Source organism: Dermacentor silvarum, chromosome 9 (genome assembly GCF_013339745.2).
Source record: "Dermacentor silvarum isolate Dsil-2018 chromosome 9, BIME_Dsil_1.4, whole genome shotgun sequence".
Taxonomy (NCBI): domain Eukaryota; kingdom Metazoa; phylum Arthropoda; class Arachnida; order Ixodida; family Ixodidae; genus Dermacentor; species Dermacentor silvarum.
This window is the reverse complement of record NC_051162.1, coordinates 138,245,594-138,273,124: the sequence shown is the minus strand read 5'-3', so window position 1 is coordinate 138,273,124 and position 27,531 is coordinate 138,245,594. Positions and strand designations below refer to the sequence as shown.

Genomic DNA, 27,531 nt, shown 5'->3' with positions numbered 1-27,531 from the left:
TAAACTCTATCATGAAGGCCTGTAGACGTCAAGAACTTAAGCTGCGCAAATACGAAAAACGTGCCCTCAGGAAAACAAGACGCCTAAAGCGAGTCTCAAAACAGCCGTGAAAAGGTTATGTAAGAAGCTTGTCTGCATAAGAAAACGTAAGGTCCGCAAGCCACCAAAATTACACTCTGAATGCTCTTTTATCAGAAAGCCGTATTACCGCTAGACGCTAACGAAAGCATAATATGTGGCGTGTTTCTGCTTTGACAATATGATGGCATTTTTTTACGAGTTCCCGTTATGTTTCTCTTTCAGCCAACGCTAACATTAGTAAATCAAAGCACTGTCGCGAGGATTGCTTTGCTGTCTTTGTAAGAAAAAAGTGTTTTTACTATCATATAGATGGCTACCGTTACTTAGCAGAGAACTTGGACTCCACAGCATATTAGTGCACGAAATGGGAATGACCGCATTGCAGAATGGAATCATTTGTCTAGTTTTTTTTTTTTTTTTTTTTTGACCTTTCAGACATGAAACTTTTGGCCTATTCATTTTTCAGCGAAGTCACCTTATGAACGTTTTTCGAATGAGTCTTCAATTTTCTATTTTCGTTTCTTATTCGGTGATATGCTGGCAATTATTTGAAGTGCACATATAAAATTTGATCCCAGTGTACATATGACGCGCACGTTTAAAACTAGCATCATTCATCGCACTACTGCCATAGATATACCCGGCTAGATTAGTTTTATTACGACTCTCTAATGAGTGCCAACATCTACGCCAAAGTCACCGTTGCATTCTACGCGTCTGCAAAATAGCAGACATACACAGATAAACGCTTTCTTGTGCGTTTAAAGTTTAACGTTACTCCAGTCTTTTTAGCAACTCCGAACTTTGGGCAACAGCTAAATGTTAGAACCTCTTCGCTGCTTTGAATCTGTGTAATGTGCTAGCCTGTTTAATGTACTCGCCATGAACTTCACCATGCGTAATGTACTATGGCAACGCCAAGTAGTGTTGCTTCATCAGAGCATCAAAAGCAGTGGAAAAGTGTTTTTTTTTTCTTTCCTCTCTTTTTTTATGTTTGCCTTGAAGCACAAAAAACCACGGATTTCATTTGAATGTCTTGCAAAACGTCAAGTGATAGCTATCATTCATCTGTCCTTTCAGCAAATCCTGCCGTACTTCAACAATCTCGAGCAAAGAACGGTTAAGATCAGGACTGCTGCTTTATAAAGCGCAAACATCTTCACTATGTTTATGAGCTCATCATGTAGACAGGTTTCGAGACGTGGCCTTTGTTCAGCAGAAACATCAAAGTGAATAGCGTAAACACGTTGGCACGATAAAGCCATGCACAATCACATAAACAAAAAATGCGCAGGTATATATAGCGTTTGATAAAAAAACAGCGGTGAAAAACTAGCTAGCTACCTTAGAATGACGCAGCATGCTTTTCGTAGCTTTCGCTTGCGGCTTTCTAGGCATAACGTCGGCAGGTGAGTGAACACATCGGGAACTATGTGCGGATAAAATACATTACCAATAATACTAAACCAATTTTGCTGCAAAATTCTAAATGTTCATGTTGAACCCACATTGGCCGCTCATGCTAGAGGCAACGCATAACATTCGCAAACTTCTGGCTGAACTGAAAATAAGAAATTGGCAGTTCAACATAAGAAATTGTCAGATTTCAGTGTGAGAAAAAAAGATTGCTAAGCTCTCAAAATGCATCTATATTTTCCTATAGCTTTCAATGCGTACCTGTCATAGTGCGATCAGTGGCTAGCATCATGCTGCTAGGTTGCGAGTTGGATTCCCAGCCTCAAGCGGCCGCGTTGTGATGAAATGTAACAACGCTCGTAGACTTGGATTCAGGTTCACGTTGAGGAACAGCACGTGGTCAAGCTTAATTCGAAGCACGCCATTTCTTCGTCCCCCATAAGCCCCTGTTGTGATCGGGACGGTAAATCTCGCAATTTTATTTGATTTAACACATACCCATGTAGCCACACTCGGTGGAAATGTCTTGTCAGTTGGTTAATCATTTTCCATAGCTCTTAGCGCTCTGAGACAAGGACGCACGAAAACAACACAGGGCACACTAATCGCTGCTAGTGCCCCTCGTCTTTTCTTGGGTTCTGGCCACTCAGAGGTAACATCTCTCCAAGTGGTCTATTGAACTATCCAAATTGCGACTAATATAAAATGTTCAATATGATTCACCGTGAAATTTGACTTGCCATTGAAGCACAAGGGCTACGAGACACGTAGAACAGCGCTTGGGTTTAATTACCACTCAACCAGAGCTCCTTATATAGGGCGTTTTCACAATCAGCCCCCATCCGAGCGCGATGGTATTGTCCTGGAATCGATCGCGTGACTTCATGAATAGTTAGCCAGTATGCCGAGTGCTTTGAAAGCTCAAAGTCCAACTTTACGATACATAGTCTATAACTACGGCACACACTCTTTCTTTTAAAAAAATCAATTGTTTAACCTCCAAGTACTGCACTGGGGGTTTGACCAATCAAATTTGACCATATGACATTCTTTAACGTGCACATAAAACTCGGTGTTCTTGCAATCCGCCCTGTCCGAATGTGACTGCTTGGACCGCAAATCGAGATAGTGACCTTGTAATTAGCATGAAAGGTTAAGATGGTTCCATCAGGTGAAAAAAAACGCGAGCACAAGTAAAAGGAAGGAGACGAAACACAGCCCCGTCTCTCCTCTCTCCAGGTCAACGCCATAGCCACTGAACCACGGCGGTGGGTTCTTTTGCCTTTCAGTGCCGAATACCTAAACTCAACCGGCAATTACAGCGTAACAATCACTAAACTTTCTTTTTTTTTCATTTCTTTAGCTTCCTTCGAAGAAGAATTAGTGTATCCAGAACTATTGCAGGAAAGGAGTGAAAGTGGAGAGCTTCTGCTACGAATAAAAGACACGACTTTACGCTTGAGGAAAAGCACGGTACTGGCAGATGATCTCTTCGTGGGTACAACCGTCGACGATGAAACTGAATACACCCTGGTGAGCGCATTAGACTACTTCTTTTCCTTCTACGTTAGCAGCGAAATATGAATAGTTAGACCTCTCAAAACGCCGACTGTACTAAAGTGTTATCCAAGAAAAACAGCAAAAAGGCAACAAAAATGAAGTATTGTCAAAACAAATTCATTGCGAAATGGCAAAACACTATCGAAATAATTTCATTGAACAAAGACAAAAACAAAAACAATAGATTATAAGAGCAGCAGGGCAACACAAGCACGAAAGGTCGTATTGCAACGAATTTGACCTAAGTCTAAATATCAGTCCTAACAATTTTTTTTATCTTACACAGTTTTTATTGCCTCCATTGTAACACTGCACCAGAACTACGCGACCACTTTATATTCAAGAAAGAGAATAAAGTTCGGCAGATACACTTAAGACTGCTTACGTGTCGGAATGGGAAAGCATTGTAGTCGCTTTGGTGAAATGTTTTCGATCAGGTATTCGTCCGCATGTCGTCGTGCACGTTGTAAACTTGCACGGTTTTCCTTTTTAGACATGATGGCTGTGGTACACCTCATTTTATGCACTCATAATTTGGCGTCGAGAGTGTTGTTGTTTCCTGTCACGTGTGTGGCTCCTACCCACTATGGGGATTGGCCAAGAAATGGATATGCGGAGCGCAGTGGTCTAGGTCTGGTCTAAGTCATACCAACGCTTTGTAACACATCAAACAGCGATGGTCTGAGCTAGAAAGCACGATGTTACACGTTTCAATAATGAGAAACTGTAAGCAATTTGTCATATAAAATGAGTGCCAGCGACCAGCAATAGGTGAGGAAATGATAGCAGTTCATCTGTAACTTGCACGCAATGCATGCTACTTGCGGAAACCGGCTGCTTCCATTCACGCCTGGTACCAATTTATTTCAGTAATTATGAGAACTGTATTTTTCAGTGGAATGGAACCAGTTTAGAAGAGAACCTGTACCATGACAGCGAGCAGCAATCATCGATTATGCTTTACCAAGATGACCGAGCATTAAAAGTGGTAAGCTTTCAAAGTTTCCAGAAATGAAAGTAAGCTCATTCCTGACGGGCAGCGCCTTACGGTCCCAATACGCCAAGAATTTCTACGTCCATTATATTTTTAGAACTCATTATGTTTCAGGAGGGAATACTTAGCCCTAGCTGGAGAATCGCACCACTGTTGTCGATCGAACGCTCTGCAGATGCTCCAGTACCTCACAAGGTCTACCGAGTTCAAGAAAGGGACCCTGGTAACGGTTAGTAACTGCTTCAGTCTCTTGGGAGACGTTGCTAGCAAAGTGAATGTTGGTCATAGTTTTCTTTTACACAGTGGTTACGTTGTAGTAGCAGAACTGATAGTTGGGCGAGTTGGTACCGATCCTTAATGAAATATTTAGCGCAACTCTTTCTTTTCAAAAATGAACAGTTGTCAGTAAGTGCTCGTGTGTCCCCCTTCACTGTGCCTTTGTCTACTGTGCGCGCAAAATATTTCACTATGAATACGCTGTAATAGTTTCCCGGTTCTTAGCTGTATTTATTTATTTATTTATTTATTTATTTATTTATTTATTTATTTATTTATTTATTTATTTATTTATTGTTTGTTTGTTTGTTTGTTTGTTTGTTTGTTGTTTGTTTGTTTGTTTGTTTGTTTGTTTGTTTGTTTGTTTGTTTGTTTGTTTGTTTGTTTGTTTGTTTGTTTGTTTGTTTGTTTGTTTGTTTGTTTGTTTGTTTGTTTGTTTGTTTGTTTGTTTGTTTGTTTGTTTGTTTGTTTGTACACGATACCTCAAGAATTCGGCCAAGTGGCGGTCGTACCCGAGTGGTGATTATAACGGCGATGATAACAAAATAGAGATGTGATGACGGCTTTGAAGTGAGCGGGGTTAGTACGGACCACAAGTCCTCAGGAAGGTTACTGAATGTATTAAACAGAATGTGCCTCATTTTGACGTCAGTAAAACCACTTATAAACCGTTGGATAGTTATATCTCGAAACATTGCCTCCTCCTCGTCCTTTGTGCAACCATATCAATGCGCTGCGAGAACCTCCTCGCCTCACAAGAAACGTCAGGTTGAGGGGAAAACTGTACCCACCGATAAGCAGGCGTCTCCTTTTCTGGTACTTACTTTTTTTATATATAGCGAAGCTGTCTATGACTAGGGTTCTATGCATTTTTCTGTCCGTCAACAAATCTGCGTGTGCAAAAACTCAGCTCCCGAATTTGACGCAAAATCGCTTCATTCTATGCAAAAGCTTATACGTCTCATCACTTGGATATGTATTTTCAGCAGATTAGTTATGAATCGGCACCATTTTCAGTAACAGTAGACTCTTAGGTAAATAATAAGGGTTTCTCAAAGATTTGCCGCTGTGCGACCCGCGTCGGCCATGTGAACGCTCGCACCGCCCTCCCTTTGTCGTCGTTCTAAGCGCTTCCATGTCTAGTTTCCTTCCCCGCTCCCGGCGTGGCGGTCCCGTCACGCGTGCCTAGTTTCCTCCGGCTCCCCGAGGTGGCGGTACTCTTCCACGCGAATGTATGCCGCTGATCAAGACCGCCGATTAAAATAAAACTGTGTGTGCGTGTGTCTTTTATAACTGAGGTTTGAACAGCGCGAATAAAACCAGAACAATGAGAAACAAATACCACAAACAAGCGCTGACTGCCAACTGGAAGTTTATTTGAAATTCTTCAGTCATTTATACTTTTTCCAGCATAGGCATGCGTACACCAGTCACATAAACATCAGCAAAATCAGCAACATCATAATCGTTCATGCAAAACAGCTATTTCTTTCTCCGACAAAGCAAGAGAGGAAAACTTACATATTTATCTCCTTCCTTTCGAATGTGATATGCCTCTATTATTTCTATTTCCTTCTTACTTTTTCCTTTCCCTATGAATTTTGTCTTTTCAAAAATAGGAGTGCATGGACACTTTTTGCAATTTACCACTAAATGACTTCCATTTCCGTGTGTCTTCGGGATGACCGCCGTTGCCTCTCAAGAGATCTTTGGTCTAAATTCTGTGTCACCTCTATGTCGTGTGCTAACCTGCTTGCCTGGTAATCCACCTTCACAGCAGTGGTATGGCGCGTGATTTTTTTTTCATTGCCTCTTTTTTTCTAGATCTGGCTTTTCGGGATCTTAATATAAATATTCCTGTGCACAAGAGGGGAAATAAAGGATGTAAGTTCTCTTTTTTATTTTTTCGTGAGCATCGACCGTCACATACGCGCTGCAAGCTTCACTCTTCTCATTATAACGTTCAATGTGATGTCAGCCAGGAAGGCATTATCACGAAAACCTATGGCTTGTTCGTAGCCTAACTAGGCTGTCGTTTGACTGAATTGCAAGTGCCTGAGTAAGCGCCTCTCGTCCCTGTCTTCTCCACGATGAGTGGGATGCAATTGATTGAGGTTGATTGGGGTTGCGTGAACATTAGGCTTCGCGTCCAAAAGGGCTAAGAAAATTGGCCAGCCTGACCCTTCTCGCGAAAGCCCGAAACGGCGAACAGGTGAACCAACACCATCTGGCGCAAAAAGTTTCAGCACTATACTGCAACCTGCCCATTCATTTAGATTCCCATGCAGCGTTGGTTGTTGTTGTTGTTGTTGTGCTTGTTTTGTTGTTTTATTTAGATAAGCAGAATATTGTCAAAGCAAACCAAAAGAGTAATTATTCTAAATAACCTTCCCAAATCACATATTTCAGTCATGTCTTGTGAACACACGTACGAGCTATGCGGCCTCAAGACCATACGTGGTAGCACCTTTGACCTGCACCATGTTCTTGGATCTTGGAGCAGCGCCGGCATAGTGCCTTACGTGTAAACAAGGCGCCCTCCTGGGCACAGGCCTCTATTAGACAGCCTAATTAGTTGTTAGTGTAGGTGCTTCCGTACGCGTGGGTGGTATGAACGCGTATTATTGAGTTAGTTCACGCGTCACCCATGTAATCTGAGATAGCGTGCTATAGGCGTATGCCCACAAACATCTAATTAAAAGGCAGTTTCTCTCTCTCTCTATTGTGGGCTTGTTTCTTGTGCATACCGCCGTACTTACTACATTCACCTGTACACTCTTTATTTTGCTGTACGTAGGTTCCACTAAGGAAGCGAAACATATTTGCAAAAGCGATTTATTAAGTGAAATTAATGTACCACGAATCTCCTTGAGTGTCGGCCTAATTCCGTCGGTCGAGATTCCTGCCGGTGTTGATATCCATCCTTATACGTTTCACTCAGTTAGTGGAACACCTTAACCTCGCTTCGCAAAGGTTCCATCAACTATGTGTAACATATCTGAAAAACATTATGCACTCACTTACTTAGTGGTGCATAGGGGGAACGACATCAAGAGTATAGCGGCCCAGATGCCGTCAGGGCGTGAGTTCATGCTCCCTAGATTAATTTATTTAAAAAAACATAATGGAGTCTGGCCTCGATCCTCTGCCGTAGGATATCGAGACCGACATATAGGATCGGGGCCAGTATTTCAATCATAGAAAAGACGTTCACACAGCCCCCTGGAGACTCCCTGTGTGCGTCGTCGATAAAGCTTTCCGAAATAAGCACCGAAACTGGCGTATTTCACGCGAATCCACTCGGCAGACCTAGATACTGCATTTACTAGTTGATTGTTGTTAGAGGTCTTTTCGCTCCAGTACATCTGCAACAAAATTTTGCTTTGACTAAATTTTCTAGAAATGAGTGCAGCACATGCTTTTGAAGCAATCTTGGCAGACCTGTAGGGGTGGTAATGGACTAATATATTTAACAGCCCAAGCACCCTAAGCAGACGATGGCTGAACCGTGTAGCTAGCGGGTGTGATGTCAATCACAGCATGTGCCCTCCGAGATTTTTAAATTGCCGCTGGCGCCGCGCAATCTCGGAGGTCACGCCGAAGATCCGCAGTGGTTCTCAACGTTCTGACTTGTCTTTAATTTGCGGCGAGCGGTAATGGCGGCGTTTTCGTCTTGTTCAGTTTCGGTATCAAGACCGCAACTTTCCGCTAGCTCTCTGTGACGAATCCACTGGTACTTCAAATGGGAAATTTTGCGCGGCGGCTGTTCTATTCTACGTTAACTGACACTAGGCATTTTACATAGTTCAAAATGTTGTTGCAGATGACCTTCAATAACTGCTGCTTTGATCTCATTTCTTTCTCATTCTCAGTCCTTACTCATTGCCCCCGGTGCAGGGTAGCCAACCGCAACTACATCTGGCTAACCTTTTTTTGCCTTTTTAGTGGCACGAGCAGTGATTGACACTCTTGTTTCTTATGCAGCGACTTCCGGTCGACCACCAACTTCCGGTTTGTGCGAAATCAAAAAATGTTTCTAAATTCAAAATAATTTATTAAAAATCAAAACTGTACAAAATCCATGGTTCTACTTAATGTTGATGATAGATATGACATCAGAGCATGTGTTTAGTTGCCAATTGAGTTAGTTAATTGACAGGAATGATTATAAGATAATTATAAACCACTAATTGCCGTACACCTATGTGCGTGGTGGTTTCCCGCCAGCTTCCTTCACTCGCTCCTCCGAGTTCGGTTTCCCGCCCGTTCCATTCACCATGGAAGTAGACGACGAGGACGCCGGGCCTAGTGAAGTCTCATGTAGTTTACATCGTTTACACCAAGAATTCTCCAGCATTACCTGTGTCTGAGTCGTACTTCACTTTAATAACACAAAGTTAACACAAGGAAAACACAAAGTGAACCCAAACAATACCCCAGGGTACACCAACGCCGAGGTGCGAGTGCCACTAGCAGACACCTAAGGCAAGGATTAGGGTCGTTTCTATCTTTTTATTTGTACATTCTTTCTCTCTTTCTCTTTTGACTTAGTTTCGTCACGCTGAAACGCTTATTCGTCACCTAAATACAGAAACGTAGAGGTAGAGACATTGACGACGACCCAGTCTCTACTTCAAACTCGCATATTTATGGGGCAAGACAAGCGAACAAGTAGAAATAGGGACGCGTGCGCACAACACCAATGACAACTCTTGAGACGACCAATGGTAAAAAGATCTTATTTCTCATTTCTGGCACTGCGCTGCAGTTTGGAGAAAGCCAAGGAAGAAGCTCCCGAAGGAGTACGTCGCTGAAATCTATTTAATATCCGACAGCCACCACCAGAAACAGTTCAAGAAAAATAAACATCTCATCGCCTACATGGCGGTTCTGATGAACGCAGTAAGCTCTATATTTTGTGTTATCTACATACATCATATTGTATATACAGCTGTTTCAAGCAATGTACTATTCAGTTAGCCATCTATGAAGTTCTGCTCATGGAATGATTCATCGGATGTAGAAATGGGCACCGTACGCTACTGAATAAGATAAAAACTGCCATCGTACATTGTCTGAATTCCGAAATGGTGTATGTCAGACCGAAGCATTGCGTTTTCTCTTTTTTTCGGTATTTCACTTTTACTGAGTCTTAGACCTTGCAATAATTCCTTCTTGCCACAACGTCGCTAAATAAAACCGCAAACCGGTTTTTAAACCGGTATGCGTTCTCTAGTAAGCCCTACTGGGAGCTGTTTCTGAAGCACCCTTAACCCATTCCACAGGCACCGTAGTGGCCTGAAAATAAGGCGTCACACATGATCGACATATCATGGGCTTTGCAAAAAATACTAGGTAAAATATTATCCAAGCAACAATGTCTTACTTGTTAAACAACGGGCCGCCTATGTCTAAATTATAGCTACGTGAGTGCGTTAGCCTGACTTGCCTTAAAGTACACTCACAAGAAGAAAAAAACTATTTTAGCTGTATAAGTCACTAACATTTCTATAATACCAAAAACGTCGCTGTCGCCGTGAGAAGAGGTTTGGTAAACCAGAAAACACGTAAGCACTTAAAAAAGTGTAGCGTTGAGGTCGCGCAAGATGGTCTTGAAGAATCATCGCAAGTTTTAAATTCTGGACGGTGCTTCTGTTTCAAGGAAAAAAAATGTGCTCACAAGAAACGAAGAACTCCAGTGAAAATTATTGTCTAGTCATTTTCTTAAATGTTTACGAGCTGAGCATTGCTTATTGTGGGGCAATGTAAGCAAAAAACGAGCTCCAGTATTGCCCTTTCAATACTATTTGATATGCCGCGTTTTTTTTTTTTTTCACTTCAAATCAAGTTGCCTGAGTGAAAGCGCGAGTTTACTTTATGCCCGTTATGATCCTCATCACCGCACCCATTCTTTTAGGTGAACGTATGGTATGAAGGGATGAATAAACCAAAAATTAGGACTAAAATTGTGGGAATTTCCCGAAACAAAGTAAGTATGAACCTTTCCTAACGCAGTGGGTACGACAGTCTAACACTGCACTAGAATTATATACTATATCATCACGGGCATTGATGTCTAATATTGCTCACAAATCCGTAATAGAAGCAAATGGTGCTCAGGACATCCTTTAAAAAGAAAGCTGTATCAATCAAAAGACTCTTCCTACACTATATCGCCTTAATGGATCCAAGACTAATTATGTATTAGAACATGGGATGATCTGTATTACATCGTATACCGCAAGATTCAGGCAGCTTCTGACGCTCACTTAACCCGAGCGTTTCGATACTGCTAAGAAATTTGCCTTTTCGAAAAGCTCTTTAAGGACGTTCTCTTCATTAAGTAGAAAAGCGGAATTGTTTAGCCATCGTAGCACCAGTAAATGTTATTATCATATATACTCGGACCTTTTTATTTTTATTTTAGTTGTTCTTTTTTCTACTGTACCCTAGAACCTATTTGTCCCCGTCCCTATGCAGAGTAGCAGGTCAGCGGTAATATGCACACCGGCAAAAATATATGCATTCCAGTAAATAGCGTCTCCTCGTAAATTAGCACGAGAGAACTAAGATGGTCAGCTCCTCAAAACCAAAGCTAAAGAGTTGAAGAAAAAATCGAATTGGACTCATGATCGAACACACCGTCATCGTATATGCGGCGCTGCCACTCCGTTTTCTGAGATAAGCGGGAGGACCTCTTGTCGAAAAGCCATTGTTTTGCAATTAGGGTTCAGCGTTTTCCATTTTTATTTTCGCAAATTTCGGCATCTTTTTCTTGTTTTGGTTCCTAAGTAAAACCATAAATTTGGCTGTTTTTTCCATGAAAATCGTTTTCTAGATGAAATTCCGTACCTCTTTGTCTTTTTGTTTTTAAGGCACTAATTTTCCCGCGAAGCTTACCAGCTTTTTTTTTTTTTTAGGTAAGGAAGGAAAGAGTGGAGAAGGAAAGGCAGGGAGGTTAACCAGTTTAGCACAACCGGTTAAATAACTAGTTCACTAACCATGGACTAAAAATACTGCATGACTGCAGATTCTGCTCTTCACCACTGGATCAGTTGTATTTATTACACAGAATCGCAATGTTTTCGAGAAGCGTTTTATGAAAAGCCACAACACAATACGTGATCTTGCTATAGAGTAGTTACGAATGATGGAATTTGACATTCTAACGCAAGTAGAATGACGCTTTGTTTATAACATAACGCATATTCTACGCTCAAGCTAATAATTTAAAAAAAAATTCCGGTTAGATACGACGCCGCGTTGGCAAACGTGAACTTGGCCAGTCGACTCAACGCAGTGACCTCAGTGCGAAAACTGTAATTAATCGCCTGGGCCGGAACTATTTTTTTTTCGTTTAATCTAAAACGTTTAACCATGCAGTTATAGTCTATATACTGCCGGTGGAGGGCCGATAAGAAGCGAATAAATAAGGAAGTCAATATCAATGTTTGTTGATAAATATGTAAACTGGCCAGACTGTGGCAACCATGTATGAAGCATGCATCAAGCCACTGCACAGGCACCTACTTACTGATGCTGATGACGATGACGTCGTTTTAGGGTGCCACTGATCCCTTTCGCTTTCAAGGATGGTTCTCCTTTAAGAAATGAGAGCTCGATTTCGCGTTCTGGAAACCTGTAATTGTTTTCAACCTAATAGATACTTGTGGGTGCGTAACGCATGTCCTCTGCGTTGTTGTGCACATTAAAAGCCACAAAAAATCAAAAACCTCCAAAACTACAATTTAATAACAACCGGGCGGCTTAGAGCCGGTTAAGCTTCAAGAAATCATTTTGGTTTAAAATTTGTCTAGGGTATTTTCGAATGTCTTGCAGTTCGAACCTGGAAAGTGCTTGCCGAACTTTTATCTTTGATTTAGTGCGTTTAATGCCGGTGTCACACGGTAACTGTTGGCTGGTATAGCCCGATTTGGATTGACCTCGGTCTTGATCGAGGCGCCACTAGAGAGTAACTTTGGGTGGAGACTTTTCTTGCTCCGGATCCAGTCAATAGCGATTCCTGTGTCCCGATCAAGCTTCTCACTCACGATCCCAGGTTGACGTCTGCACTGGGATGTTTACTGCTTATTGGGCGAATTTACCAAGTCTGGTGGACCCACATAGCGACATCTGGTGCTCTAGAGATCACCCCAACTCGATCGCAATTGGACTGTGTAGCAGCGATTATCGTTGATCGCGATAGCAAATTTGATCACTATAGTGGCCATGTGACCTCTGTATAAGATAGTAGAAGTGATGCAGAACAAAAGGCGATATCACACCCACTGAACAACGTAAATAAAGCACACAGGGTGCGGCGGCACTGTATGTCTGTTGCAATATCACACTGATATTTTTTTTTTTTTTAGAGAGCAGCTTTTAGTGACCGTTTCTGCGGCGAACGTCGGGGTCGGCGGCGTAACCGAGCGAACGAGCACAGCGAAAGATGAAAGCGAACACGGAGCGCCGCGGGGGATGAAAGACGCGAGGAGGGTGCAGTAGAATCATGAGGCGCAAAGCGGAGGAGGGCATGGCGAAAGTGTGAGAAGAAAAGCGTAGTTCGGCGACGATGGCTACGAGATGGCGCCAGAGTAGAGCGCGTCGTTTGGTAAGGTTGTTGGCGGCGGCTACTGCCGTGAGTCGCGCCCACGCGTCACGCCCATGCGCTGGCTCTCGCGATGTCCAGATTAGCGAGGCATTCGGGGCCCACTTCGCTCCGTTTGCAATGTGCCGTAGGAGGATAGATTGTCCGCGCCATTCAATATATCGCGAAATGAAATCGCATATAGAGCTGCGCTCACATTTCGCATTATGGAGTATCGTAATCGTTGGTGATGTTTGTTTTTTTTTTTCAGAATCTCCGAAACGAAGTAAGAACCGGCCGCTATTTGAACGGCCGCGAAACTTTGCGCAAATTCATGTACCAAGCATACAAAAAGTTGCCAGGGGATCCGGACGCCGTATACGTGTTCACCGAGTAAGTGGGCTGGTCAGATAGTGCTTTGCGAGTCAGACACCGTCATTGGTAACGCTGTCCGGCGTGTTTTTCAAGCCATCGCGCGACTCTCACGCGCTTGCTTAGGTTTTAACATTGGGCTCACCATAGAGCTTTGAGGTATATGGGTCAATGTTTAAAGCGACGCTTTCTTCGCGAACCCAGCTAGCATTTCCTGACCATGCGGAAATAGAAGTTTGATAGACTTAACAGAACATATGACATCAAAAAATCCGCCTCCATTCCACCTTGCGAAAGTGGATGCCCACGTTAGACGCCGTTAGGCAAGCACCACCACCGCAAGCGACGTACGTCACGCACACACGCACGTGTGCCAGAGTGCACCATACGTCCTCATTCTCCTAGGCCCTCCGCCAATCGCAAGTGCGCTATTGAACTAATTAAATTCATGAAAGGAACTTGCTCAGAAAATTCCTCAATTACGACTTACACACAAGCTACAAGCATGAGAGCTTCGGGTTGTAATTCAAATATACGAGAATAACGGCATCGTCACGTGGCGATATCGCGTGTTCACGTATTCCGAAGCACACCAATCTAATAATGTAATGTCGCAATATGTTTGTCAGATGCCTTAATCTAGTGTCTTTTATTTTGGCACTCAGTATTTGCCACTGAGTTTATGGCCAATCCTCCTGAATGGTCATGTCTCACTATGTTATTCGTATGTCTCACTATGAATATATTCTTTGGCACTTTTTCCAGGCAAGACCTGGCTATTGTCCCACCCATTGGGAAACCCGAGGGAAACCTTCTCGGTAAGTACTGAAAGACTCGTGCATTGGACAAATCAATACCCGGTCTGTCGTAAAATAAAGGAAGTCACTAGAGCGCACTTCCGGCTCGTTATTAGGATTTCAAGTAAACTGTCCCGGCCAGAGTTCCTTCTGGTCTTTGGACGAAACTGTACAGAAGCTTGGTGGGCTTTTAATGCTATTTGTTGATAGATTTGCGGTATATACTGTATTAGACCCTATCGCTGGGGTGCGCGAACATTTCATATTTCGAATACGAATCAAATATTCGATTAGAGAATTTCCTATTTGCAATTGTCGAATATCCGTTTCTGTTAGAATATAACGGATAGCAACACCTATTGAAGTCATGAGGCAGAACGGTCGAGGCAAGCGCGGACCTACCAATGAATTTGATAATACCTTTTAATCATATGCTAATCCACAGCTGCCAGACAGCTGCGATTCACTGACAGACAGCAGTTCCTCACCAAATGCATAGATCCATCCACTGTCTCATTCAACAATAACTTCCCCCATTCAATAACAATGACTCCGCCTTTGTGCAGCCTATGAATTGGTCCTCTACAATTGGGCAAAGCGTGTTTTTATTTATGTTACCGATCTCAACACGGTTGCATGTTTTTAAGCTGACGCTCAATGCTCTAGTTATTACGCTTGACTTCTTCGATGAGGGCAACCCAGACGTGCATATATTGACGTGCTGTTCTCTTTGTTTTATTACCGTTTTTGTCGCTATCCAACAGATAACTAAAATCACTAGCATTTGCAAGTCTCTCAGTTGAGCCGGCGTCCAGTTGTTAATGACATTGCGTGCCTGCGTCTAACATTGTGATTAATCAGTTTTTACTAGACGCGCTTTAGTCTTTATTTATAATGAGAATCTTTATATTTTACTTTGCTTGGAAATTAGAAAATATTCGGTATCCGATCCAATATGTAGATATCGTTTTTCTCGACTACTGGTATTCGATTTCGATTCGCAAAATTTTATTATTTGAACACCCCGGCGTCTTATGACTGCAGTGATACATTAGCGCGCTTTTTGTTTGCTCGTAATCGCTCACTCAATTATTCGAGCACCTTTTTTTTGCTTATTCAGGGTTTTGCATGCCTCGCACTTCGTAACCAGGCTTGCCCTGTTACATTTACACCACTAAAGGGAACCAACTCACCAAGATATTTAGCACAAGCTCTCTGTCATGTGCCCGCTTGTTCTATGCAGCGCCACACGAAATCGATACAGCAACGACGAGACCGATTGAGAGGTAAAAAGAGGCCAGGGAAAAATATGTGATGAGCTTATCTAGACTGTCGAATTTGGCATCCCACTCGTCGGGAGGATGCGACGGAACGACAGAGAAGAGAGTTCCAGATAAACCAATGCACTGGAGTAGCTAGATGAACAAAGAAAAATTCCAAATGGCTTTATTTTTTTTTTCCTGTTAGTCACAACCATACAATGTAACTCACATTGAAGCCAGAGAATGCATGCATAGGATAAGTTATTTGTTATGTTTATTTGAACATATCCAAAGTAATATGACAATTGTCATGTTTAATTGAAGAGCACCGCTCACGGAGTGGCGCCGGCTAACACTGCCAGGGCTAATCCTGCACGCATACATAATTGCTCAAGGAAATGGGTGGAGGGATGGTGCCTTAGTAGCTTTATTGGTGAAGTATCAGCCGCATAGTGCGGAAGCTGTTGGTTTCATTCCCACCTGCGGCAAGTTATCTTTCCGCCCACTTTAATTTTCGCCCTTTACCTTATTTCTACATTTAAATTAAATGTAAACATTGATTTCGGGTATGCTTTCTCTGATTCCATTCTCTGTTTCTTTGTATACGGATGCACTCGACGAGGCACAAGCGCGTCTACTGTCGGGCACTCAACTTCTTAATGCGAAAGCTGAAATGCCGTATTGACCGAAAAAGCCTTGCGTCTGTCGTCTTTAGCAGCCGAACGGCTCTTGAGCTGCCATTGCCATTAGCTGCGACGCCACATCACGAGCGCACCTCGACGGAGTTCCCATTGGCTGCGACGCCATGGCACCAGCACGCCTCGACGGAGCAGAGCGGGCGAAAAGCAACACCTGCTGCCGTAATAGCACGCCGGGTGGCGTCGGTGTTCTAACTGCGCCTCAGTAAGGACAAATCAAAATGCGCTAAGCGTCTCAACGCGCTCGCTTGCCAGCGAGGAGTTCGTAAGTCGAAGAAACGCTCAGCGGAATTCAGTTGCACACTAATGCTTTCGCATTCACAACTCATGAGTGCTTAGGATTTTTGTAAACTCCAGAAACGCTCGGCGGGTCTCTCTGGGTTTTTCAGTGGTGAGGCTGTGCACTGCGTACTTCTGTCGTTCGTCAAATGCGTCTTCACTTTCCCGTCTACAGGTCTGGCAAGCATGGCCTCCCTTTGCACTCCCTTAAAAGTCGGCATCGGCGAAGACATGGCTGGCACCTTCAATGGAGTTAGCACCGCCGCCCATGAAATTATTCACATGTACGTATTTCGACGGCTTCTATGAACTTTCTAAAAAAACATAAAGCACACTGCAGGCAGGCAGGAATCATAGCCAGTTGACACAGGCTAGCCATGTCGTCCGTCTTGGTGTGTTCCGGTCGTCTGAACTTTGTTTGCAGCATCGAATTTGAACCAACTGTTGAGTAACTTCGGAGACTTCAGTGAAGCCGTTCGTTCCGCATGAAACATCATTTCGATGTTTGGAATCAGCTGCCAATGAAAAGTGTCATAATGGAATCACTGCAACATCAAGCGGCCGCCTATACAGAAAAATGGATGTGACCAGGGGAGATATTGTGTAAGAGTCCACCTAGTGGACATGTCCATTTCGTCTGCTGTTGAAGTTCCGATTGGCTGGGCTGGGGTGCGTTTCAACAGGAGGGAGCCAGGCGCCATAGCCAATCAGCACTTCAGCAGCAGACGAAATGGACATGTCCACTAGGTGGGCTCTTACAGAATACCTCCCCAGGTATCACTGCAATGTAACGCGGCCTATATGAAACAATGTGCGTGTCAGGGTGTTAAAATCGTAACTACTGATTTTCATTAAACCAAGAGTCGCTGACACCACTAAAGTAGTGAAGCAACACGAAAACTAAAAATAAAGTGCAGCAAAAAGTCTTGTCGCCTACGCGATCAGTAACTAAAAGGGGGAGACCCTAACATGCAAGAGAGACCCTATCTAAATAAACGGGAACGTTCCTTGTCCGAAATTACTGAACTTTTTAAGGAAGTTTGTTGCATTTCAAAGAAAATATTAAAATGTAAGGTCTGTATAACCATTTTTCTTTCTTATTTAAGCCGTGAATTTTGTTAGAAAGATTCTTGAAAATTGCAAAATATTAATAAACTCAACTATGACGTTTAGAACTCTGTCTCTCAGCAATAAAAACGATACCACAATTCTCTAAACTGCACTTAATAACAGACTTATATCGAACAAATTTCTTAACAATGATGAAGTTAGGACATTTGGAGGCGCAAGTTGGAATCAGCTAGCGCAATGCAGGGATAATTGGAGATCTCAGGGAGAGGCCTTCGTCCTGCAGTGGACATAAATATAGGCTGATGATGATCATGATTATTATAATGATATCAAACAAAATTGATCTATCATGCAGCGCTCTTGAATATACCGCTAATTTATCAGTAGGACTTTCGGAAAGCCCTAGTAAACATTGTAGTAATTTTGCGTAAGCTGTCATTCATATATCAAATTTGTCCGCCTTTGGCTTTCCTAACAAATTAAGTTTGCAGACCTGACACATCTGCTTTTGGTGGAGTCAGTCAGTCAGCCAACAGACTTTATTAAGGTCCTAAAGAATTACTAAGTCGTCGTTGCGGGCCGCTCCCACGTTGGGGCCGGAAGACCATGGTCCTCCGCCCGTTCGCGGGCCCCTTGGACAGCCTTTAGTTGGTCCTGGCGATCGCCGCTTTTAAGGGCTTCCTCCCAGTCCTCTTGTATATTAAAATAGTCGTTTTGCAACGCAGAAAATTGCCAGAGCATATGTACTAACGAGCAATACTCTTCATTGCACTCAGGGCAGTGTGGGTCGATGTCCGGAGCAAAGCGGCTAAACCTTCCTCTCGACGGGAAAGATCCTGTTTGTAAGATTCTCGATGGGGAAGATTGAGGTCCAGTTATCTGTGGGTGTGGGAGCGGGAATCACCTGCACCCAAGCTGATAGTGTTTGACTATTTCATAAAAAGCGAGTAATGGGTCAGAGTTATGCTCACAAGCCGGATTTCCTAGCGTATCAGGACCATCGCGGAATGTTAGACCTCGCGCTTGGTCATGAACTAGCTCATTCGGGTTGGGTTTGCTGGAATGTACGTACATTGGTTCCCATGTGCGCCGGCAACCATGCGATAGTGTGAAAAGCATCAGGTGGTATTTGCTTGATTATAGCCACCGCCTCTTTCGAGATTAGGCCAGATAGAAAGGCTCGCATTGCTGATTTCGAGTCAGTGTAGATTTAAGGCCACGAGGGGTCGTTCATAGCTAACGCGACGGCAACCTGTTCAGCCGCCGCTACCATGGTGTGTCTTACCGAAGCTGCATTAAGGATTTTGTCCGTGAGGATCAGCTACAACAGCTACAAATGAATCTGTGTGCCCGTACTGGGCAACATCTACATAGGTAGTTATTTGCAGGCTTTTGTGCGTAAAGTCAATGAGAGAGATGGCTCGTACCTTGCATCTAGCCACATTATATTGTGGGTGTACATTCCTTGGGAAACGGCTAACCTGAAAGGTCTCCCTAACGATGGGGGAGAGTATGGTGGCATTCTCGCCGATGGCTAAGGGGCAGAGGTGCAGGTTATTTAAACTTCGTGCTTCAATTTGTTTTAAACTTAGCAGTTTTTTAGGATTTTTGTCAGACATTTCAAGTTCTAAACCAGAACTGTGTTGGTATAGTCAGTAAAGTTTAACTATCTCTCAGGTGCAATAAATCTCATTCAAATCAGCGGTAGCTTTATAAAAGCGTCTGTGCGTTTTATGTGTACTTGAATAGGGAAATCGAAGTTTTCCACGAGCTAAGGCTTCTTCTTAAGTGCAGTCACATAATGAAACTTAATCAATAAACCTGCCAATCCATTAATCAATACATGAGTCAATTTCTGTTGTCACTGAACCAAGAGAAAGTTTCTCATATTTTACTGAGTTGGTTAAATATTGCGTCTTCTTAGCTTGGGCTCAGCTCACGATGGAGGCGAAGGTGCCAAGTGGATTCCCAACAACAAGGGAGGCGAGCCATGCCCCTGGTCACAAGGATACCTGATGAGCTACGTGGATGGTGGCGTGAAGAAATACAAGCTCTCACCTTGCACCAAGGCGCAGATACGGGGGCTCCTCAGGTGCAGTCATTTGCGATCAATAACTCTATTCAAGTTTTCGTAGAAAGGAAATGGCAGGGTTCAGATGTGCCTCAGTGGAGGCTAGTTGGTATGGAATTATTTTACGCAGTATGATTGCACAGCCAAGGTGACACACGTGGAGACAAAGACGCAAAAACACGAAACGCGGGAGGACATGTTGGTGGTCTAGTTGGAGCCTACCTGACGAATATTGCACCGGGAAGCACACCCACGAAGAGAACACACAGACATACGTCACAGGCGCTCGTGACAGGCATCACAGGCATTCGTGACGTGTGTCCGTGCGTCTTCTTTGTGAGTGTGCCTTTGCGCTCAAATATGTCAGTAGTTGAACATCAATTGAGGCACGATAATGCGGAACTTCGGCGTTCGTTTCATGTTTTTCTGGCAGCGTTCCCTATGGTCCACCTTATCAGCTCAACGTATGCCACCATACAGATTGCGGTCCGCGCCAAATACAACAAGCTTTCATTGTTAGGAAAAGCGTGAACGGACCAAGACCACTGAAGAACACAGGATGATATCAGTATTACACAAAGCACACGGAGAAAAAACGAATAATGCGTAGACTGAGCACTGTCTAAGCTGTAGGAAGATTGCTGTGTCTAGGTTTTATTCGTTTTTTTAATTTCTTTTTTTGTTCCCATGTGTTGTTTTTTTTTGCGATAATTGTGCAGGACATGCAGTTGTACTTGAACACAAGCTATACATATGTACTCCGAGAGTAACTTAGCTGAATTCCAACAGAATCTCCATAATGATTTTTGGAAGGTTATGTATTCTACGCAGAAACCTACTGTGTATTCTCAACTCCAACTTGCCCAGATAAGCACAATATTGGAAAGAAATTAGGTTTGCAAGAAAGAAAACGAAGAAGCGTCTCAAAGATTGCTTGACAACCCTCATTAACCCTTCTGGTAACAATGCTGATATGATACTGTACGTTCAGAGCTCCATAATAATACGACGCATGCTGCAGATTAGTAATGATAACATCATATAGCTATAGCATAACATAAGCGCAATGAACATGAATGAATGAATGAAAAGGATCAGCAAACGAAAAGCAACAGTGCTGTAAATCTTGAGTGTGCCTGATGAACATAAATAAAATAAACAATAACAATGGTAAGCATGAACAGACACACGATTTCATAGCGCAGGTATGTGACCGAGGCATAATAGTATGACGCCGATTACAAATACCTTCAAGATAAATTAAAACTAGGCCAGAAAAAATGCTTATAGGAAAGTGTAGTCAGCATAATTACGTGGGACAGGGGCTTTCCATCACACAATAGCTGGTTTCTAGGCATGGCTTATTCTATAGTTTCCTTAATTAAGCCATTGTAACAAACACGGGGGATCTTCGAAGTACAACAACGGAGGCTAGTCGTTGTCATAAGAGAAAAACGTATCTTTTACTAGCATTGTTTCCAAACGTTAGCTCGATTCCTCTTGAACTGGTTACGTTCACGTGTTACGATGTTTCATCTTCACCGAACTTTTCCCGAACTTTTCTCAATTTGGTTACAGGATCGTACCAGACAACTGCTTAGCGGAAACGGCATCACGAAGTATGAAAACCGCACGCAAGATACTTCCCGGTCAAATCATGACTGCAGAAGACTACTGCAGTGGTCTATTTTCAAACCAAGGACGAGGTGTGCCACTTCAGGTACGCTAAAAAGAAACATTCGGCTTTAAAAAATGGGCAGAGACTAAGTTATGAAGTGCTTGTTAGTTTTTGGCAGTGGATGCGTACGATTTTAAAGCTGTGACAGAGTTTATTGTACACGACAGAAGCTGAAACTACAGCTACGATGAGAGAGGCTTCTGCTGAAGAAAGTGTGTTAATTCTGGCCACGTTGTACACGCCGAAATATCTGACACGAGAGTTTGACAGTAATGACTATGAAAGTTAATTTCATGCATCTTTCGTGTCGTCTGTCACCATTGTCGTCATGTTTGCCGGGATGAAATCTTAATTTATTTTTATCAACTATTCGACCTTTTCCCCCATGGGTGAAAGTGCTATCCATAGATCAACACACTCATTACACGCCCATGAGAGTGCGCGCCAAGTACTTAGAGCGCAACTGGTTTCGGTAGCGTGACAATACGAGGGCAAATATGTATTGAACTGAGAGGCCCATGCGCCGTTTTTACAAATTAATATTCTATGGATAGCCATAGTAACCGACACTGCTATTCTGTCGCATCATAATAACCAATACGGCAAGTAATAGACGTTTTCCCCATTATTAGATCAAAAGACGGACTGATCAATAGCTCTGTCAACGTATGAAACAAATGCAATACCTTAGAACTTCCAGCATGTGTTTCGTATGATAAGCCAACCTTAATGTGATATGCCAGTATCGCTTTGTTGCTTTTTTTTGACAAGTTTTTCTAATGTAATCATTGTCACTTGGCTTTGGCAATTTTTTTTTAATTTTTCATTGTAGTTCAGTATTTGGTTAACAATAAGAAAGACAGTTGTGCGAACAATGCATAACCTGTCAGTTCACTACTTTTCCTGGCGTTGTTCCTCTACCTAAAGCGCCTATATGAAACCAGCTGCGAACTGACTCCAATTTTCCCACCTCTCAGTTCTTGAACGTGTAGAATCATACAGCCCTACTTTAGCTCTTCTGCCGCGAGTCCACTTGAGGCGGTAGCACTTCAATGTGATAAATATAGTACTCCAGCCTTCGCGCTCTACTACCAGATTCTTACGGTTTCTACGCACATCACAAGTCGGTCACTTTGCCGATTGCCTCTCGGGACTGCAGCATTGCTATCAGTGTTGCCATTTTTTTCTACCATCTCGTTAAAGTGCGACGGAAAAGTCACAAAATTTTCACTAAATCTTGTTCCATGGTCGCTAAAATTGTTTGTAATACTTTTTGGTAAATCTTAAGCAACCTAAGCGATTTGGAACACTAATGTACACGTATACACTAGAATGGCGTAAATCTTTTACCGAAACTTCTCACGTTTGTCTAGGGTCCATGTGAGTAAAAAATAAATAGTGAATTTACCAGCAGTGTGTAGTGGGCTTTTACTTTACTGTTATACAACGAGCAATGAAAGTTGAAATTCGGCGCTTACCCTCCAACTGTGAGGTTCCAAGTGCAGCACGATTCAAAAGAACACAAGCGATCACATTTTCCTAGCAAGCAAAGGCACTTGATCTCCATAATTCCTGAAACGTTTCTCATTCTCGGCGCTCCTGAAAAGATAGCAAATTTCCTTAAGACGCACAAGGTCGCAAATTAACACGGCGGTGATGGTTACGTGGCCATAATGCAGGTCAAATACAAGTCTTCCGCCCTTGGCCTAACAGAACACTTTTCATAGTACTGATTTTTCCAAAGTCCATGCAATAAGGAAGCAGTGTGTTCAAGCTCGCGTGAACAAGGCCAGCGGCTCCTATATATTCACCTTTCTACAGTCGCCCTATCTTATTATTCATCTTCTGCGTCTGAAATCTCACAATAAAGTTTGTAAATGTCCACCATTTAACCGTCTTTAGTAAAAGTGCAGAACCCGGAGCGTTAAGACCCATTGAAATCGGTTTCGTAAAGAATTAAAAGAAACATGTATCCTGTGGAGGAAGCCATTGCTTGATCATGGTCAGAGAGCCTATATGCGTCATACCGCTAATTTCGACCACTCACATGTAGATTTAAGCAATAAAGTGCATTCCCGACAGCAATTTTAGAAACAAATCTCCAACTTCGAAGTCGTAAGAATGTCGCCAATTTCTCCATTCTGTGACTTCGATAAAAAAAATGCCGCTGACAGCAAATTGGAGTCACTAAAAATAGTTAATTAGGAGCAGTGGGAGGCCGTACTGCTCAGTTCGGATCCGGAAGTACAACTCTGGGCCGTCCAGCTGGCTGAAGACGCCACCAGGGCCGAAGGGCTACTAGTAGGCCACCGTTTAGGCGGAGGCCTGGTCCCCAAACCGCTGGACCCAATAAAGTTATTTCTCTCTCTCTCTCTCACTAAACAGACAAGAATGTCGCTAAGTCTAGCGACAAAATTGCTGAAATGGCAACACTGATTTCTATCACAGCTTTCTGACCGCACGTCTCATTGCGAATATTCATTGCCGGCGTGTACTTTATTATTTTATTTGTGGTGTGTATAAAAACAACTTTGACTTTTTTTTTTTACAGCAACCAGACCAGCTCAAAAAGTGCAGGATGCTGTGCTGCCTGAAAATATCATTCGGGGCTGGCAAGTGTCGAAGGGAACTTGTTCCTGATGGAATGAGCTGTGGACGTGGAAAAGTAATTCGCATCATCAAATACGCTCATTCTCGTGGGGAATATTACAGCCAAGTTGTTAATTAATTAGCGTTCCGCAACAGGTTTCGTGCGGCGGTGACGGCGTGCGCGCAACGGCGTCATCTATATCAAATCTAAAAGCAACGCAACGTATGACCGAGTCCCGCATTTGCTGCTACGAAACGTAGTGATAAATAATTTCAAAATAAAGGTTACCTTGCGCATATCTCATCCGAATAGATAGAAACTTACAGCGATTTTTATTGCGATAGCTATTATATCGACACTCCAAGCGAATTTTCGCCGTCGGCGTCGCCGTGAGGGTCCGCAAATATTTAAGTAAACGCATGCTCTATGCTTATCCATGCAGTATATGCTAGTTACATTGCTACACTATTCAATCGCTAAAGTTACTCATACTAGGTCTTACGTTCTTGACTAAATTATTATTCAAAATATTGCGAATGGCAGCCCGCAAACAAATTTCAGGATACCTAACATTCACAGCGCATGTCCTTTGTCTTAAGTCATCTCGTACTATGTACATTAAATAATAAGCGTGCAGATTGATGTGAATGCTTAAATTTGAAAGTGATCTAGTTTTATTGCCGCGGCTCTTTACGGGCAGCATAGTGGCGCCTCTGCGATGTCATTACAGGTCCTATACACGGCGCGTTAAAGCTTTTAAGGGCGCCAGAAATTCTGGCGCAACCACGTATGTCACGTCTGCGTTAGTCGGACCCACGTATAGTTAGAAAACCGTCCGAGAAGTGCAATCACATCGCTAAACCCTGCTATTGCAGTCAATGCTTCGCCCTTGGAACAAAAATGTCAATTTGTTTTGTATTCTTTTAACCAGTAATCCGTAATTTTTGCTTCTCGCGTCGCGTTATACCGATTACACGCTCGGGACACCTAGGGCATTATACGGATGTGGAGGTGAAAGCTGGCACCGCGGTGCTGTAATGCACCCTGCGTGGGAGCTGTCACTAAGAATCGCCAGTAACGATTGCACTCGGAGCGTTCGAGCGAGGCCGTGAGCCAACAAACAGACCCCGAGTACTTCCGAAGGTTGTGAGAACAGCTTGCATGTCTTCGATGTATCAGTTATCAGCTTGGCATGCGTTGCTTGATTGGCATAAAGGATTTGTTTTAAAGAAAATGCACAAGAATGCAGAGAATAACTCGCAATATGAGATTTGTCTCGGTGGCGAATTTTCGTACTTCTTACGGGTAAGTGCTACGGATTGGGCTATTTGATGACATTCATTCTGCTTGAGTACAGAGCAAATGCAAGAAACATGACACATATAAATACGACGAGGCTAAGAGCTCTTGTGTCATCTATCTGTGCCCTGTGTGTTGCACTTGTGTTGTACCCAAGTATTATTATCTCGAACTGTCAGCCTTTTGATGGGGCTTTCCAAGTGGTGAACAGTAGCACTCTGAGCTAAGCGAAACATGCTGGTCGGTCGCACCGACTAGAAAATTTCGTTACCGCCTCATTCAACACGTGTAAACTTCAAAATTACTAACTTCGTTTGAATGTACAAGGCGAGAAGCAGAGAGGCTCGATTTTTGTTTATCACGACCATATAAAGCCGGCAGGAAATAATATTGATGTTTATCTAGTACACATAAATACCCAAGATAGGCATATGTGTCCAAGCAAGGAATTTCGCATGAAAAGACATTCCTTCTTCTACACCGATGATCACTTCAAGCCTTCTTCATTCTGTTAACATCTCTCTTGTTTGGAAAACTTTTGCGGGAAGCGAAAGAGAATTTAGGCATCGAAAACGACCTTGCGCGTAATTGATCGTTATTCTTCAAGTTCAAGTTCAAAGTTAAACTTCAACTTGCACGTTTCGTGTTGTCTGCATAACATTAGCAGACATTTGTACATACAACCCCATACTGTCAATCACGTCCTACTGCATAAAAATGCTTAACTCTAGTTTTCTTTTTCCAGACCTGTAGAAAAGGCATTTGCGGACGCCATGCTTTGGAATCGTGATTCCTCATGCGGTATGCTCTGACAAATTTTGCTATGGACACGGAAACGAAGTTGAATATTTTAATACGAGAATAAATTTCTTTGCTCTAACTGACGTGGATCTAATGTGTGCCGTACGTGTCTCCGATTCGGATCTCTGGTTATGCCTGCTACCAAAGGGAAGTAGCTTTATTGGGCACTTTTGTTGTCGTCTTCAACTGGCATCGGACATGCGTAGTGTAATGCAATCAAATGTAGCAGATTGTTGCGTAAAGCACAAGCTCAATTAGTCAATTTCGGTAATAGTCACTTATGAATTTCGATTTGTCGTGCCAATAATGGCCGGCTCTTTGAGCAATCCAGCTCAAGGATCGGAATCGTGATAACTTCCAGAGATGATTTTTAGATATTAGTAATAGTCTTCACAAAGACACCCAGTACACAGAGTTAAGCGCACATCACAGGGATGTTGCGAATGCATCACGGGGAAGAATCACAATAATAAAAATTGGGATTCGCTGCTGAAAAGCGAAACGGGGGTATCGCAAGTATAGCCATTGCCTCCTGTTTCTTGCCATGGAAAGATAGAAAGCTCTCACTAATTCACGCGCTAGCTTATTTTTCCTTCTACCCAGAATTCAAATCTCCTCAAGTGGTGATTGAGACTTGCAGGTGCTGCAGTGCGCTGCTAAGTGCGTGCTTCCTTTGTTTCTCAAGTAAATTTCCTGCTCTCGTTAACCGTTAATGACACGGTTTGCTGGTTGGCGGTTGCAGTCTTCATATATGCCATCATATGCTTCTTTTGGCGTCCTGACTGCTTTCTTGGCGGAAGCAATGCGCGGGCCTGCAAGTTTGCGCAATGCTGAGAACACAGTCCAGGCACCATATCTGCTAGTCACCTTTCTTAGGTTACCGCAAATGTAGTGGACGTACGGCATCACTTTTTGTCGGCGTTTCTTTGTGGTATAAGAGTTGACTCTCGTGCATTATTGGCCTTTACGTTTTACAAATGGACTTATCAGACCACTCCGTAGATCACGGAGCGCTTCTCACTGCTGCCCATTTCCGTGTTTTTGTGCGAGTGAGTTTCTGCTTTGCTTTCTTTTCTCTTTTCTTTGATCTATTCTTATACGAGGTGATCATTTTCTAAGTTTGATGGATTTTTTAAGATCACCTGTGGCAGGTGGCATCATTCTACTCATTGAGGTGGATCATTAAAATATGCGCCGACATTGCTTGCACAAGAAATCGAAGGACATTATCAACTAAAGAACATAACATCACTAAATAACTTCTTAATTACTTACATTCGGGCACATAATGCAATGTTCTAATTGTTGCCGGTGAGCTTGCAAATAAACACTTGAAACAAATTTTGAGGATGACGTGGGTTTCTAATGTGGGCAATAAAATTAGCGGTAAAAATGCACTGTTGTTTCATTTACTTTTTGAACAAAACGCTCTTTTATATATTAAAGCACGAATGCAACTGGAACGCCCATATAAGCTGTCGCACACTTTGTTTAAGTCTGGTTAACCTCCCTGCCTTTCCTACCTCCATTTTCTCTCTCTCTCTCTTGGTTTGGCGATGATTATCTCGAAACTGGTATCATCATGAAACTTCATTCTAAGTAGATATGCCCTGCCAACTCGCCGGCTAAATTTGCAAATTGCAATTTGTGCTGTAAAGCAATTTTAGGCAGCTAAATGGGGAACATCTTAAGTTAGTTT

The 27,531-nt window shown here is 42.9% G+C and overlaps 1 protein-coding gene across 2 annotated transcripts; it reads left to right on the top strand.

Annotated features, from left to right (window-relative positions):
* Positions 1–1,393: 1,393 nt before the first annotated feature.
* LOC119464441 (venom metalloproteinase antarease-like TfasMP_A) lies at positions 1,394–25,915 on the top strand. Of its 2 annotated transcripts, none has more exons than XM_037725416.2 (14): positions 1,394–1,490; positions 2,861–3,030; positions 3,953–4,045; positions 4,166–4,280; positions 6,152–6,211; positions 9,096–9,229; positions 10,245–10,316; positions 13,186–13,307; positions 14,052–14,104; positions 16,498–16,606; positions 19,318–19,485; positions 21,043–21,184; positions 23,694–23,807; positions 25,777–25,915. In XM_037725416.2, exons 1-14 carry the CDS (start codon positions 1,442–1,444, stop codon positions 25,819–25,821), a joined length of 1,446 nt encoding a protein of 481 aa, XP_037581344.1. In that variant the 5' UTR covers positions 1,394–1,441; the 3' UTR covers positions 25,822–25,915. The 2 variants fall into 2 exon arrangements, with proteins under 2 accessions (XP_037581344.1, XP_037581345.1); XM_037725417.2 differs by having other exon boundaries at positions 1,436–1,490; positions 2,902–3,030.
* Positions 25,916–27,531: the final 1,616 nt, after the last annotated feature.